The sequence below is a fragment of the Podarcis pityusensis genome (genome assembly GCF_964106645.2).
Source record: "Podarcis pityusensis genome assembly, chromosome: 17".
In the NCBI taxonomy this organism is placed as follows: domain Eukaryota; kingdom Metazoa; phylum Chordata; class Lepidosauria; order Squamata; family Lacertidae; genus Podarcis; species Podarcis pityusensis.
Genome location: NC_138042.1, coordinates 5,385,196 through 5,400,458, shown reverse-complemented (window position 1 = coordinate 5,400,458; position 15,263 = coordinate 5,385,196). Strand labels below are relative to the sequence as shown.

The 15,263-nt window shown below is 50.3% G+C and overlaps 1 protein-coding gene across 1 annotated transcript in view; it reads left to right on the top strand.

Annotated features, from left to right (window-relative positions):
- Window positions 1-4,560: 4,560 nt before the first annotated feature.
- KCND1 (potassium voltage-gated channel subfamily D member 1) overlaps window positions 4,561-15,263 on the top strand; it is a 71,903-nt gene continuing 61,200 nt past the window's right edge. Inside the window, exon 1 of the mRNA XM_080988149.1 lies at window positions 4,561-6,213. Within this exon, the coding sequence (XP_080844275.1) occupies window positions 5,099-6,213 (1,115 nt within the window). The 5' untranslated portion in view covers window positions 4,561-5,098. The remainder of the gene's footprint in view (window positions 6,214-15,263) is intronic.

Genomic DNA, 15,263 nt, shown 5'->3' with positions numbered 1-15,263 from the left:
CAGAGAGCCGGGGGGGAGGGGCACTAATTAGTTCATCTGTAACCTTCTCAGGGAAGGGACTTGTCTCACTCCCCACCCCACCTTGATGTTGGTGTACATAAATAGTGATATATTATCGATTGATTGTTTTTTGTGAGTAGCTGTTTCTGCCAGAAGGCACTCATAGAAATACACATCAATTAAAAACATAAAGCCAATAATATAGTAAAACTTTAAAATCACCCCCACACCACAATAGCCACGAAACCAGTGGGCAAATAAGCAAGAGAACATCATTCCTCTCGGCATTAGTTATTGTTAATTCAGGTTGTTTATTAATTCCAGTTGAGAAAGGGCATGACCTCAGGCCGCTAAGCAGAAGCAAATGACACTTCCAGGCTCTCCCCGCGATTGTGGCAGTTCAGACGGCAGAGAATAAGTTGCATGTTCTGGATGCTCTCGCATGGCAATAAAAACTCACTGCACGTAAAAAACAAAAACGAAACCTAGAGTCCCAGAGGGTGAAGTTCTGCCTAGCCCATGGGTAGGCAAACTATAGCCTGAGGGGCGGATGCAGTCCAATCGCCTTCTCAATCCGGCCCACGGACGGTGCGGGAATCAGCGTGTTTTTCCATGAGTAGAATGTGTCCTTTTACAGTGTTACCTCGGGTTACAGAAATTTCAGGTTACAGATGCTTCAGGTTACAGACTCCACTAACCTAGAAATAGTACCTCAGGTTAAGAACTTTGCTTCAGGATGAGAACAGAAATCTCATGGCGGCAATGGGAGGCCCCAATAGCTAAAGTGGTACCTCAGGTTAAGAACAGTTTCAGGTTAAGATCGGACCTCCGGAACGAATTAAGTTCTTAACCCGAGGTACCACTGTATTTAAAATGCACCTCTGGGGCAAAGGAATTCGTTCATCCCCCCCCCCCAAAAAAATATAGTCCGGCCCCCCACAAGGTCTGAGGGACAGTGGACCGGCCCTCTGCTGAAAAAGTTTGCTGACCCCTGGCTAGCCTTTCTCCCTAGCATGTTATTTTTCGATGAGCAGGGAGGGGATTTTAGGGCAGTGATAAGGAACATGGAACCCCCACTGCCCACCTCAAGAAGTGTTATTGTCCAGGGGATGCACCCAGGGAGGCCTGATCCAGAGGGTGGCACTGCCTGCCAGTCGCCTACTCCCCAGAGCTGTGGGGCAGGCATTACAACCGCTGCAGTCTTTTTTTGGGGATACAGCCACGGGGCAACTCGGAAGTGAGGAGGATAGAGGGCTCTGCTTCTCCTTGGCTCTGCTGCACCTACTGGGGATTCCAGTGGGCACCTGTGAGTTACCACTTTTCCCGGCTGAATCTAGAGGTCCCGGGCCCTAAGGAAGTCAGATTAGCCTCAACCAGGGCCAGGGCCTTTTCAACTCTGGCTCCAGCCTGGTGGAACGCTCTGTCTCATGAGTCCAGGGCCCTGCAGGATCTGATTTCTTTCCGCAGGGCCTGTAAGACAGAGTTGTTCAGCCTGGACTTTGGCTTGGAATCAACTTGATCCCCTCCCCCTCTTTCTTTTTTCCTTTCTCTTTCTGTGATGGAACTCCTATTTGGGGACTTCCCTGGCTTTTTTCTGACCCACGAAGGACCAGCCTTGGTGAAGACTTGACGTTTTTATCCCCAAAAAAGTTTTTGATTTGAGTTTCCACTGAAAGGAGGCTGCATTTTAATGTTTTAATTTTGTATTTTGTATTTTAATCTTGTTTTTAAAGTTGTATTTCGATCAATTGTTTTATATTGGGTGTTAGCCGCCCTGAGCCCGGTGTTGGCTGGGGAGGGCGGGGTATAAATAAAAGCATTATTATTATTATTATTATTATTATTATTATTATTATAGACCGTTCCACGGGCGGCCTTTTCTATCAGGATGGGACCCCGCCGCTCTGCAGGAGAAGGGAGCTGGGCTCTGTACCGCAGGGCAGCGGTACCCACGGCTTCCACAGGAGGCGCTCCCGGGACGATCCCGGGAGGCTGCTCCTAAAGCGAGAAGCCGTGCAGAAAAGGACGCAGAAGGGGCCGGCAGGTGGGGCTGGGTGGCCCAAGGGGCGGCTTGGCGCTGCTCCTTACGAGGAGCTGACCCCCTCCCCATGGCGTGCGGATGACACCCCCCTCCCTCCTCCTCCCCCCCCCCACGCCCCAATCCTGAGTGGCACCAAATTTGAAATTCCTGCCGAGGCTCCTAAAGGCGACGCGCGGCGGGAGCGCGATCAAAAGTCGCCTCGGCTGCGCACGGGGAAATCCCGGCTGCCCGGGCGCGCCGAGGGGAGAGCTGGCCGTTGCCTGGCGAGGCGAGGGGCGCAGAGGCACCCAGGGCTGGAGGAAGAGGAGGGCGCCGCCTGGGTCCCTCCGTCGCTGCCTCGCGCTTTGGAGAGGCCGCCTCCTCCTCCTTCGCGCCTCGAGTCTCCAAGACCCCAAGTTAGTTCTCCTGCGGTTCTTTTTTTGCGCTCTCCTTCTTTCCTCCGCCCTCCCCGCGCCCCCTTTTCTCCATTCGTCTTCCGCATCTCCATCTCCCCTTTCTGCACGTTTCCAGCTCTGGCTGTGGATCTGCTTTTTCTTGCTCCGATTCGCCCGCCCAAGTCTCTCTCGATCCTCCTGGCCGGGGTTTCTCGCGTCCTCTCCGCTTCTCCGGCCATTCCGTTTCTCCGAGCTGTTCCTTGGCTTGCCCAGCGACTACCAGGCTGCAGCCTTGAATGTCTTCGTGATCCTGCTGAGATCTCTCTCTCTCCATCTCCATCCTTTCTGCATCCTCCTGCCCCTTGTGATTCTCTCCCGCCCAACCCCCTTTCCTCACCTTCCTCTCTGCGTTCTCCAGTTGAACTTCTGCCTGTCTGCCTACTTCGACCTGCCTGCCCGCCGGTCCACCCATTTCCTCTCCTCCTGCCCAGCCATCCTCCCGCCGCCGCCGCCCCCCAGCCCCCTTCCCAGGCTGCGTCTCCCGTCCCCTCCTTCGCCTCCGTCTGCTGCTGGTCCCCAGTCGGTCGGTGCGCTCGCTGCCTGGGGTGCGCGCCTCCGCCGCCTGCGATGCAGCCACTCGCCGCTGCCAACCGCTCGCTCGTGCCCCCTCCCTGCCGAATGCAGCTCGTACACACACACACACACACGCACACCCTCACTCACACGCACACACACACGCGGCGCCGGGAGGGAGGGAGGCAGCGCGGCACAGTCAGACGGGCGAGCCAAGGGGAGCGATGAGGATCGGCGCCGTCGGGGGCAACGGGAGCCCTCTCGCCCACGCACGGGGGGCAGCCCGGCACCCCACAGCCGGACACCCCTGGCCCCGCACCGGGGTTTGCGGACGCTCCGCCGCTGCCTGCTCCCGGGACAGAGCCAGCACCCAGGGGGTAAGAGGATGGAGATCAGCGACCCGCGGCACGTCGCCCCACGGATGTGCCCCTCTGCCCTCCTTGCCTCATGGGTTCGCCACCCCCCTCCCCACGGGGACACCTCTTTCCCCCGAATGTGGCCCTTTCCCGCCACAGATTTGCCCTTCCCCATCCCTTGATTGCCTGCTTCTCCCCCCCCCCCCCACGCCCTGTGCTAGAGATTTGCCTGCCCCTTTCTTAATTTCCATCCCACGCTCCCCAAATCTTGGGGAAGGGGGGGGTTGTTCTTTTTTTAAAATTTCACGTTGTTTACTCCTGTCTACAAAGCGATGTAGATTCACTACCGCCCTCGCCAAACCAAATTGAAGAGAAAAGGGTTTGAGGGTCGGAGATTTCAGGAGACAAAGGGTTAATGGGAAAGTTTGTTCGGACCCTGAACCCCTTCCTCTCCACCCTCTTTCTCTGGGGCTGCCTGCTTGCTCGCAGGGAGAGCCCCTGCTCACTCTCCAGGCACCCTTGCAGCTTGCTTTGCCAAACTCCTTGTTGTGTTGCCAAATTCCTGCTCTGCCAAACTCCTTCTTGACAAAACCTTTGCTCTCTTCTTTGACACAGTATTATTAACTGCTCTCATACTCTCTTCCTTAAATGTCCCTTCAAACTCCTTTCCCAATATGAAACTAGCCCTGGCTCCTCCAGCCACCCAACCTCCAACTCAAAGCAGCTTAGAACTGGAGGGAGATTACTTAGAAGTAGCTGATCTCAAGTAACCACCCTGTTCTTAGATCCCATCATCCTGGATCCCATCATCCTGCCCAGTCTGTGGATCCCCATTTCTTGCCCCCAAACAGAGGAGGGGTTCTGGGTCTCAAGTTGCTCATCCCCTAACAGCTACTGTGATGGATATTTCACATAAAACCTTTCTTGTTTTCAGCTTTTGAAACTTGGCTAGTTTATAACTTCAGAACTGCCGCATTCAGTCCAAAAATTGCAGCCTTGCACACTATTATTTCTCTCGCATAGTTTTACTTCTCTCTCTCTTCCCTGTCTCTCTTTTTTCCATTATCACAGCATTGTGTAATCTACCCCTGTGGCCATATCAACTGAGACCCCTTCTCTGACTCTGCTCCCACACCAGGAATACTTTCTCTCTTCCTATACATTCTCTCTCCTGCCAGGAAGAAAGAATTAGTGGAGCAGCAGCAGCAGCAGCAGCAGCAGCAGCAGCAGAGGAATACAGCACTCGTACATTGCAGATTTTCAGAGGGGAGTTTCCGCTGTTGTTCACAATGCACAGAGCCACATGGGCTGAACATCAGAGAGACCGTGGGCAGCATGATCACACTTACCTGCATTGCCTTCCTTTGACCTCTGCCCACAACTCCTAAAGTTATTAGCACTGACAGTAAGGAGGCATCTTGCCTGGGAAAACCCAGGATGCTGTTTGACTGGGAGGCGTCTAGGTCTATGGGGCTTGCTAACATCCATTGAAAAGACCTTGGCTGGGGAGAATAACATCCTTCGTTCTTGGGGAGACCTGGATTTTTATGTCTGAGACAAGAACTAGACTGGATGACGGGGCCCTCTGCTCCATTGATTCTTGGCGATAATTGAGCAAAGAAACGTTTTCAAGAAGGCTTTCAGAGAAAGCCTCTTTATCAAAAGCTTTTCCTGGGACGATACTTAGAGCACAGTTGAGTTTGGATGGTGAGACATTTTAGCAAAGGTTCTGTTATCTACTAACTGCGTACAACATGGCCGCAGGGGTGGCAACATGGCTGCCCTTTGCCCGGGCAGCAGCTGTGGGCTGGCTCCCACTGGCCAAGAAGCCCATGCCCAAGCCTCCTGCTGACAAGAAACGCCGCAGCGATGAGATCTTGGTAGTCAACGTCAGTGGGAAACGCTTCCAGACTTGGAAGAACACCTTGGACCGTTATCCGGATACCCTGCTGGGCAGCTCAGAGAAGGAATTCTTCTTTGATGAAGACAGCAAGGAGTACTTCTTTGACCGGGACCCAGAGATGTTCCGCCATATCCTCAACTTCTACCGCACTGGCAGACTCCATTACCCCCGCCAGGAGTGCATACAGGCCTTCGATGAAGAGTTGTCATTCTACGGCATCATCCCAGAGCTCATCGGCGACTGCTGCCTGGAGGAATATCGCGACCGCAAGAAGGAGAATGCTGAGCGCCTCGCTGAGGATGAAGAAGCAGAGATGACCAATGACACTGGCCTGCCACCGGACAGCACCTTCCGCCAGCGGCTCTGGAGAGCATTCGAGAACCCCCACACCAGCACCATGGCTTTGGTCTTCTATTATGTGACTGGGTTCTTCATTGCCGTGTCAGTCATTGCCAATGTGGTGGAGACCATCCCATGCCGGCCCTCTCCTGGGAGGAAGAAGAACTTGCCCTGTGGAGATCGGTTCCCCAAGGCTTTCTTCTGCATGGACACAGCTTGCGTCCTCATCTTCACCTTTGAGTATCTCATGCGCCTCTTTGCCGCCCCAAGCCGATTCAAGTTCATGAAGAGCGTGATGAGCATCATTGACGTGGTTGCCATCATGCCCTATTACATTGGGCTGGTGATGCCAGAAAACGAGAATGTCAGCGGGGCCTTCGTGACGCTAAGGGTGTTCCGCGTCTTCCGTATCTTCAAGTTCTCACGCCACTCGCAAGGGCTGAGGATCCTGGGATACACCCTCAAGAGCTGTGCCTCTGAGCTGGGCTTCCTGCTCTTTTCGCTCACCATGGCCATCATAATCTTTGCCACCGTTATGTTCTATGCTGAGAAGGGCACTGCGTCCACCAACTTCACCAGCATCCCTGCTGCCTTCTGGTACACCATCGTCACCATGACCACACTTGGGTGAGTTGTGCCCATCCTTGACATAATCCCCAGAGGCCTGGCCTTGGTTCCCCACCAACGCAACATTATTCCCCTGCACTCCTGGAAACCTCATTTCCAGAATCCCCACGTGGACCTCTTGATGGCTGTCTACCCACTAGCACCCTTTCTTTGTCCAAAAGCACCTCTGATCCAGACTGGTCCCAGACAATGGGATTTGAGGGCTTTCCCATAGAGGTATGTTAGCTCAATGAGACAACTGAATCCATTGGTGCACTAAAGTCACTTTAGACTCTTGGCCTTATGGAAAAGCCCTCTTGAGATGGTGATGTGCATTACTTACCTTACCTCGACATGTGGTAAACCAGCCTTGCTGCATTCAGAGGCCCTCCTGCTCATTCTGCTGAGTGGAGCCCTGGACCTCTGCCCTGAAGTCCTGCTCTGGTGGCACCAGCATAGACGGCCTCTCCCTTGTTCCAAGTTGGAAATAAGTTCCAAGTGCTTAGGAGATGGATAAGCATGGAGACCATACACAGAGCTATGCTGGGAAAGCAGGGTTCTGTTCAGCTGGGAGTGGGCCACCTCTCTTTCCTTTAATGTTTTGACATTAAAGTCAAGCATTCTGTGAAGTGGGTCTGCCTAGCTTTCTCTCAGCCACCAAAACAGAAAACCGGTCCAGATTTCTGACAGTCCCCAAGTGGGGAAAAGAACATGGCCCCTCATACCTGAATGATCTAGGTAGCTGTGTGGCACTGTCTTGCAAGGAGCCCTTCAAAAAGTGTTGTGCAAGATGGGGAGGTGCCCAGAAGGGAACCAGCAAGGGGTGGGGTGGTCTGCTGGTGCCAAGGAAGCAGGAGCAGCGAAGAGAAATATGGGTGGGGGTGGGAAGAAGAGTCAGATTGCGGGAAAGGGCTGGGAACGCAGGGACTAGGGAGCATTTTCCAAGGAAAGAGAAGCACTTTTGTGTCTACTATGGGTGAGAACTTTATCATGCCCCTCCCAAAATAACATTTCCTTCAGTGCAATGCTCATACCCTCCCTTTCCCCTACGGTTTTCTGGCATGCTTGGACTGCAAGCAGTTGCTGTGCTGTTTTGTAGCACTGGTATTCCCTGTTCAGATTTCATGCTGGAATCCTGAATTTGGATATATTCATTTTAGCATGGTTCCCTTCCTGCGGAAAAATCAAATACTGATTTTTGTAGTTGTGTGTGTGGTGCATGTCTGATTCTCAGAAACTGGTACAGTACTGGAATTCTGGCATTTCAGAATGTTGGCCGCCTCCAGGGATTTGCTTTCCTGGGCCAATTGACTGCCTCACTTTTTGTCTGGACTCTGCTGGATATCTTCCATGACATCAGAACAAGAGTAAAAAATCTGGTGTCTCATCAGATTTCTACATAATGTTTCACTTTCCAGTTTATTTCAGGGCTCTGTTAGGGTTGCATTACCCTCTTCCCTGAGGCTACCATAAGATAGTATGAGGACTATTAATATCATGCCATTCAGTAAAAGACAAGCCCCTGCCCCAAAGAGTTTACAGTACCAATTTAGAGAGCCCGAAGGGGCAACAGAAGGACAGGAGGAAGCAGCGAGGGATGAATGCAATGTGTGTTTCTGTGGGGGGAATTATTTGGAATGTTTTGTGTGCTAGATTTGCAGACAGTGTTTTTGGAGGCTCTGCAACCAAGGATGATTAACAAAGGGCTTTCTTGTACCCCATATATTAATGAAGCATCCATCACTGGCGCCGTCTATTCCTGCATGGCCCACAAGTGGATTCCCAACTGAACGAGGATGTTTTATTGTTATTGGGAGGTGTCAGGGGTTCAGTGTTGAATCAAAGTTGGTGAGATTTAAAACCCATCAGCTTCCATCTGGGAGAGATTATAACAGTGCACTGAGACTGTAGGAGGCCTGCAATTTGCTTCACTTCTCACCCTTTCTTTGAGAAACTCCAAGAGAGGGGAGCACGGGGGTTACCCGCTCCCCATTTTATCTTTACAACAACCCTTTGAGGTAGGTTTTTGCTGAGGGAAGTGCCCCTGGCCCAGAGTGAGCTTGATGGCAACACTCTAACCACTATGCCCTACTGCCTTGGGAGCATCTCAGTGCTGCTTGAAGGAAGGAGTAGAGGTGGATCTTGACTGTGAGAAAAAGGAATCCGTAAGGCAGAACTGGGGAACCTCCAGGTGATGCTGAACTATCCCTGACCACTGGACGTGCCAACTGGGGGTGGTGGGAGCTGAAGCCCCCCACATTTGGAGGGGAGCAGGGTCCTGTCTACAAATCAGAGAGGAATGGGATCTGAACAGATAGACAGGTGCTGGCAGCTGAGACATAATGCTTGCCCATCTAGGGTTCCTGGGTCTCCGGGTGTTGTGTTATGGGTTTTGACCTCTTCCTCAGAGTTTCCAGGCAAAGGAGTAAAATGCAATTTCTCTCAGTGCCCATCCCATATGAAAAAATAAAGTGGGGTGCCACTGCTTTACCAAAAGTGCTATAAAGTTATAATGCAGCAGATGGTACTGCCTGGCTTGAGCTCTTGCTGGCGGCTAGATCCCACTTCCCTGTCCATCAACTGCCATACCAGACGTGCCACACACCGGCAGATCCTGCCACCCATCCCACTAGGTGCAAGCCGCAGCCTCCTCCGGCCTTGCTGCCCCCCCCCCCACATCTAGATGCAACCCCTGCTTTTCCAGGCACTTTGCACATGCTCAGAGATACTTTTCGCACGTGCTCTGCTCTTCCAAACAGATGCAAGGACCAGGCTAGGTTATGGCTTAGAATTCATCATCGAAGGGAGGGAAGCGACAAGATAAGGAATTTGCGGGGTACCAGCTGGCCTCTGTGAATGTTTTCTGGCCTGCTTCCGATCAGGGAATGAATGAATAAATGAATGAATGAGCAATTTCCCAGATCGCTGGACGGGTGGGAGGGGGCTATTTATTATCCTACCAATTGGAACTGCTGCTCTGCTTGAGGCTGAGAGAGTCTGAATGATGGATGAGCTGAGGAAGCCATTGGAGGTGACTTCCGTTCTTCTGCACCCCAAAGGGGAGGCTGCGGTTCAGTGAGGCAATAGGCTATAGGGCTATAGGGCAGAAGGAGCACGCTTGTTCAGAGACACTCCGGAGTATGCTCCCCTCCCCAATGAACCAGCATTCGTCTGCAGTGGCTTTTTCTGCACATTTCAAGCCAGTGAAGGGAAACCAGTTCCTGCAGAGCTGGGACAAACCGAGGCTTGGTTTGGAAATCCAGATTAAAGGCTGGAGCTCTGGGTCAGGATTGATGGGAGCTCACGGTAGAGGAGCAGGCGATAAACAGGTGGCAACCGGTTAGGATGGAAAAAGGAATCATCTTTCTTTTACACATTGCCCTGTCCAAACTTAATGAGAATCCACTGGTTGCTATAACATTTCCCCAGTGTCAGCAGCTGAGCTAGCAAGAACTCTTGGCTCCCCCCTTCCCCAGCCCCCACTAGGCCTCTGCTGAGAACTACAATCCTCAATAAATCCAAGCCACAATTCCCGAGCCCTTCCTCATCCTCTCCCAGCCCTCAGAGCTGAGGTATATCGAACCTTGGGAGCCCTGGTCCTCTCCTGAAACCCAGCAGTTCCCATTATTGGGAAGCTTTAATTAGCTGCCTTGTTCCCATCCGCTCAATTAAGTTTTAATAACTCGCCTGTGCGTGTGCCAGCGAGGCACCCGCTGTCTGCAAACCACCACCCCAGTTCCCAGCATTGATGAGCTGCCTGTGCAATACACCCTGAAGCGCATTAACGAACAGCGGCTTCTGCTTCTGCTGATGTCCCTTTTCCACAAAAAAGAGGGGCCTAAAGGTGCCCTGGCCACTTTCAACCCCCCCTAACACCCTGCACTGGAACTGAGCCACAAAGGCAGATGTCCTGGGCATCCTCTTCTACAACCCACCCCCCTCTGCTCTGAATAAAGTCTCTTTTGTGTCTCACTGCAATCTTTGCTGGCTCTTCTCCATCTTGCCCTCCTGCATCGCTTCCCCTTTATGCTGGGTGAGTGCAGACTGGCCTTTAGCAGTTTGATACCTTGGCGCTGTGGTTAAACCACAGAGCCTAGGACTTGCCGATCAGAAGGTCGGCGGTTCGAATCCCCGCGACGGGGTGAGCTCCCGTTGCTCGATCCCTGCTCCTGCCAACCTAGCAGTTCGAAAGCACGAAGTGCAAGTAGATAAATAGGTACTGCTCTGGCGGGAAGGTAAACGGCGTTTCCATGTGCTGCTCTGGCTCGCCAGAAGCGGATTAGTCATGTTGGCCACATGACCCGGAAGCTGTACGCAGGCTCCCTTGGCCAATAAAGCAAGATGAGTGCCGCAACCCCAGAGTCGGTCACGACTGGACCTAATGGTCAGGGGTCCCTTTACCTTTACCTTAAGCTGTCAGAATGTTAACATTGGCTCACTATCATCATGACAACCACCGAGGGCCGCAGCTCCATTGGCCTAACAGTGGCAATTCCCGATTCCTCATCCATGAGCCACCACGTGCCCTTCCCTTTCTCTACCCTTTGCTTCACTCCTAATGGCGACCAGCCCCATCTCAGTTCTGCCTCCTGCGGAGTGCCTTGCAGTAGGGCTGGCATGGCCTAGGGCGCTGGTTGTTGCACCTCACAAAAACCCGAAGATCTGAGTCAAAAGCCAACGCAGTCATGGAGTTGTACGTTCAAAGCACTCTGGCATCACCTTAACAGTCATGGAGAATCCCGGGAGCTGTTATTTGTTATGGGTCTTTGAGGTCAGCACCCAGAACAAATGGCAGCTCACAGGATGCTTTGAAGGAAGCCATGACTGGTAGAAAAGTCTTGGGCAAGTCCAATTTCATTGCCTCCATCTGTAATACAACTGAACTCCCTCCATCTGTAACAGTGAATTACCTCACATTTTAATACAAATTTTGTCTGTGTGTGTGTATGCACAGCAGTGTGGAGTAGTGGTCAGAGGGTTGGACTAGTACCTGGGAGACGAGATTCAAATCTATGAAGTTTACTAGGTGACCTTGGGCCAATCACCATTTCTCAGCCTAACCTACCTCACAGGGCTGTTGTGTGGATGAAATGGAGATGGGGAGAACCATGGATGCCACCTTGAGCTCCTTGAAGGAAAAGTGGGGTATAAATGTAACAGAAAAAACAAAGCACGCATGTTGGCTGCAGTTGGCTGGTTCATTCAAATCAATACGTAAAACTTACCCGCTATCTCTCAGCCTCGCTGTCTAACTAGTTATCAGGTCACAGTGCTGTTGTAGGGAGAAGCCACACAGAGCAGAATTCTTCCTTTCTACTTGCCTCTTAAATGGACGGAACTCCTCTCAGGATCTAAAGAGGCAACTCTTTGTATCCTAAGTTCGCAAGAGCCGCAGGCGGTCCAATTCCTTCACACCAATAGCAGAGAGCCTTTTTATTTTTATTTTTAAAATCCCTAGGCCCTTCATGCAAGCATGGCCAATAGGCAGGAATTGTGGGACTTGTAGTTCAGCAACATCTGGAGGGTTCAGCGTTCCCCAGACCTGCCCAAGTCTTTACTTTCTCCATGCCTTCTGCCTCCATTACAAGTAGCTTCTACAGACAGATCTCTGCTTTTCAGTACCCTGCCTTCACTTTACTGACTCCTGGACAGCATTCCTTAACCATACAGCATCTCTGCTGCCTCTGCACCATCCTGCCACCAGCATAGGGCCTCTCTTGTCCCTGGGATGATAAGTCCTAGAGTTTTGAAACCTGTGGCCCACCCCATATTGTTGGACTCCAGCTCCCATCAGCCCCAGCCAGCACGGCCAATAGTCAGGGATGATGGGAGTTGCAGTCCAATGGCAACTGGTTCCTCATCCTGCTTTAAAGGCACCCTCCTTTCATTGGCGCCTTCTCAATTTCCTGCCTCATTCCACTCCCCCTTCACTGTGTGCCCCCCTTGCTATGTTGCTTCTCAGGATCCCTTAGGGGAGGGAGCCTTTCGCCTTCCAGATGTTGGTGGACTACAACTCCCATCAGCCTAGACTATTGGCCCCAGTAGCTGATGGGAGATGTAGTTCAGCAACTGGAGGACCAAAGCTTCCCTCCCCCTGCTTTAGGCTTCTCTACCACCTAGTAGACCAGCATTCACTCAGTTTTCTCGTCCTCACACTCGCCCAGCTAACTGGTTCCAAGGACTTAGCAAAATCTCTCCATGCATGGCAGAATGAATTAAATGCAGCTCTGGTGCAGCAGTCCTGTGCAAACAGGCATCCTGAGCATAAGCGCTAGGAAAGGCATTCAGGAACATGCAAGTGTCTCTTCCTGCACCTCCACACCACTCCAGATACAGCCCCAACTGCTGTACTCTAGGGGGGAAAACCCTACCCCTTTGATTCTTCATTTTCACTGGAGGATTTCAAGGGGAACTGCCCGCTTGGCCTCTTGTGCTGGGGGTGATTCCAGCCCTGGGCTTCCCCCAACCCCGATGCAGCCAGGTCAGCAATTTCAAGCTTTTATTGTTGTTGCTGAGTAATTTCTTTTTATGGGCTAAGTCACTTAATGTGTAACCAAAGGGAGGAGAATGAAATAAATAAATTTCCAGGCAGTGAAGGAGCGTCCGTAGGAATTGAATTATTTATGGTCAGCTGGGGAGAGAGGAGAGAACTGGCTGCCACTGAAACTGGAATTCTGATCAAACACTTGCAATGTAAAAAAAAAAAAAGGACTCTGCCGGAGAGCAGGGTGTCGGCTGCGAGAGCATGGGGGGCAAGGAGAAGACCGAAGTGAGGTGCGAATGGCTGGAGGCAGGGAGGCTATGGGATGGGGCAGGTGGTGGGGGGCACAGATGGAGTCCAGGAAGAACTCTATTGATCGAATCTGTGTTCAGACAGGTAACCAGGTTTGGGGAGGGGGTAGTAGTGGCCTTTAGAAGCTAGGAGACTTTTCCTGCCCATAACAAGCCTAGTTTTTAAGAAAATAAGAACATAATAATAGGCCTGCTGGATCTGGTCAAAGGTGTGGGAATGTCCAGGGATGCAGGAGAGGATATATTGTCTGATAATAGCCTTTCCAACTTGTGTTAGCAAGTTCACAATTTAGCAGAGTAACATTCCCCCTTTTAAACTTGCAGCGGATGCGTTTGCTCAGGCTCGCTAAAGCCTCTATAATAACTGTTCTGGTATTTTCCCCTTATTCCCTCATAAAAGATAAGACATGACACAGTCTTCTATAAAAGTATAAAAAGGTTTACTCACACATCATTCTGTTCACAATAGGATCCCAGAAGGCAGACTTAGATTTAAAAAGTAACATATACCTGGAAACTATCTAATAAGAAGACAGTCCCTTTGTCCTCTCTTGGCTGGAAGCCAAGAGGGCATCTTTGGCTAAGCAGATGTTGCTTCTTCGATGCATGTAGTCAAAGGAGAGAGAGAGAGAGATGGCTGCCCTGCCCTGAGGATCCGGCACAGGTGCAGGCGCTTCAGAATCAAGGCCCTGCCCCAGCTCAGCCGGCCCTGGAGGCAGGGACTCCTGTGCAGGCTGGGATTCCTCCGGTTCAGCCTCTGAATCGGATTCCCAGGCCATCACACCGAGTGCAACAGCGACTGGCATTCAAAGGCATATTGCCACTGGCAAATGAAGGTAGAACTTCACTATTGTGGCCAGAAGTCCTGGGTTTTGTCCTGGGTTCCACCTCAACCCTGCAGATTCTTCCACAGCTCCATCCTGCCAGGCCTTAGCCTGCACTGGCTCTGGTTAGGGAGGCAGCAATTTCCAAATCACAAGTTGGCAACTGCTCACCGGTAGAAGTGCGTTTCCCAGCATTTGAGTGGAACGTGGGCCTGAGAATGCATTAAAACTATAAAATGCAACACATACCAAAATGCCACAAAAGCCCATGTGGAAGGAAAGAAAGAAAGAAAGAAAGAAAGAAAGAAAGAAAGAAAGAAAGAAAGAAAATAAGTCAGGGGCCTGAGACAGAGCTGACTATCAGGATAAGACTTACTCCTAAACACCAAATCCAATCTTCAAAATGTCCAGGTTTGGCTTTGGTGAAATCTCTTGTAAAGACAGAATGCAGTTTGAAATGGGGTTCATCAACCCCAGAATCTCTTTCCACTGCTAGGACACAAACGAAAAATGAGGCAGGGAACATTTCGGCTGAGGTGCAGGATACATTCCCTTCAGTACTCCATACTACAGCCAATCTTATCTATTGTGGAAGGCTTTCAGATCTGAAGATCTTACTGTTTTCCAGACTGTGTGTAAGCCACACTAAAGAAATAAATATTCTGTAGCAGGATAATCCAAATTGTGCACCAGAGAAAGCAGGAATCTGTGTTCTGTGTAAAATTATTCACGCTACTCTTCCTGCTGGGACTTATGGATATACAGTTAGAAAAGGACTATGGAACTTTGTTACAATACATGATTACGGCTGCGAGACTTTGATATGCACAAAGATGGAAGGACCCATTATTGCCAACAACAGAAGACTTAGCTGAGCTGGCAAAACTGACATGTTTAATCAGAGGAAAGTTATGATTAACATTGGTTAAAGATTGGAAATGTCTCATAGACTTGTTGCGTGGAAAAGAAAAAGAAATAATGACATTTGGATTTGAAGATTGAAAATAATGTTTGTTTATAGAAAGTGGCTTTGTGGGTGTTATACTGGAGTAAGTGAAGTGAATTTGTGTGTGTGTGTGTGTGTGTGTGTGTGTGTGTGTATACACATACAAATTACATATATATATATATATATATATATATATATATATGCGACATATAATTATATATGTGACATATATAATTATATATATAATAGCGACAGATGAAGAACTGGAAGTCCCTTACCTTCTGAATTTTATTTTTCTCTCTCTTTTAACCTCTTTTCTTTTTCTTCATTTCTCTCTTTCTCTTTCTTTATCCCTTTCTCCCCACCCCTTCTCTTTATGTTTTTATTGTATTTAGACCAAAGTTTTAGTTCTGACAAAAAAAAAGAAAATTTATTTGATATTAAGTTTTGTCTTTTTATCTATAAACCCTAACAAAATTTATTCAAAACAAACATTAAAGTTATTC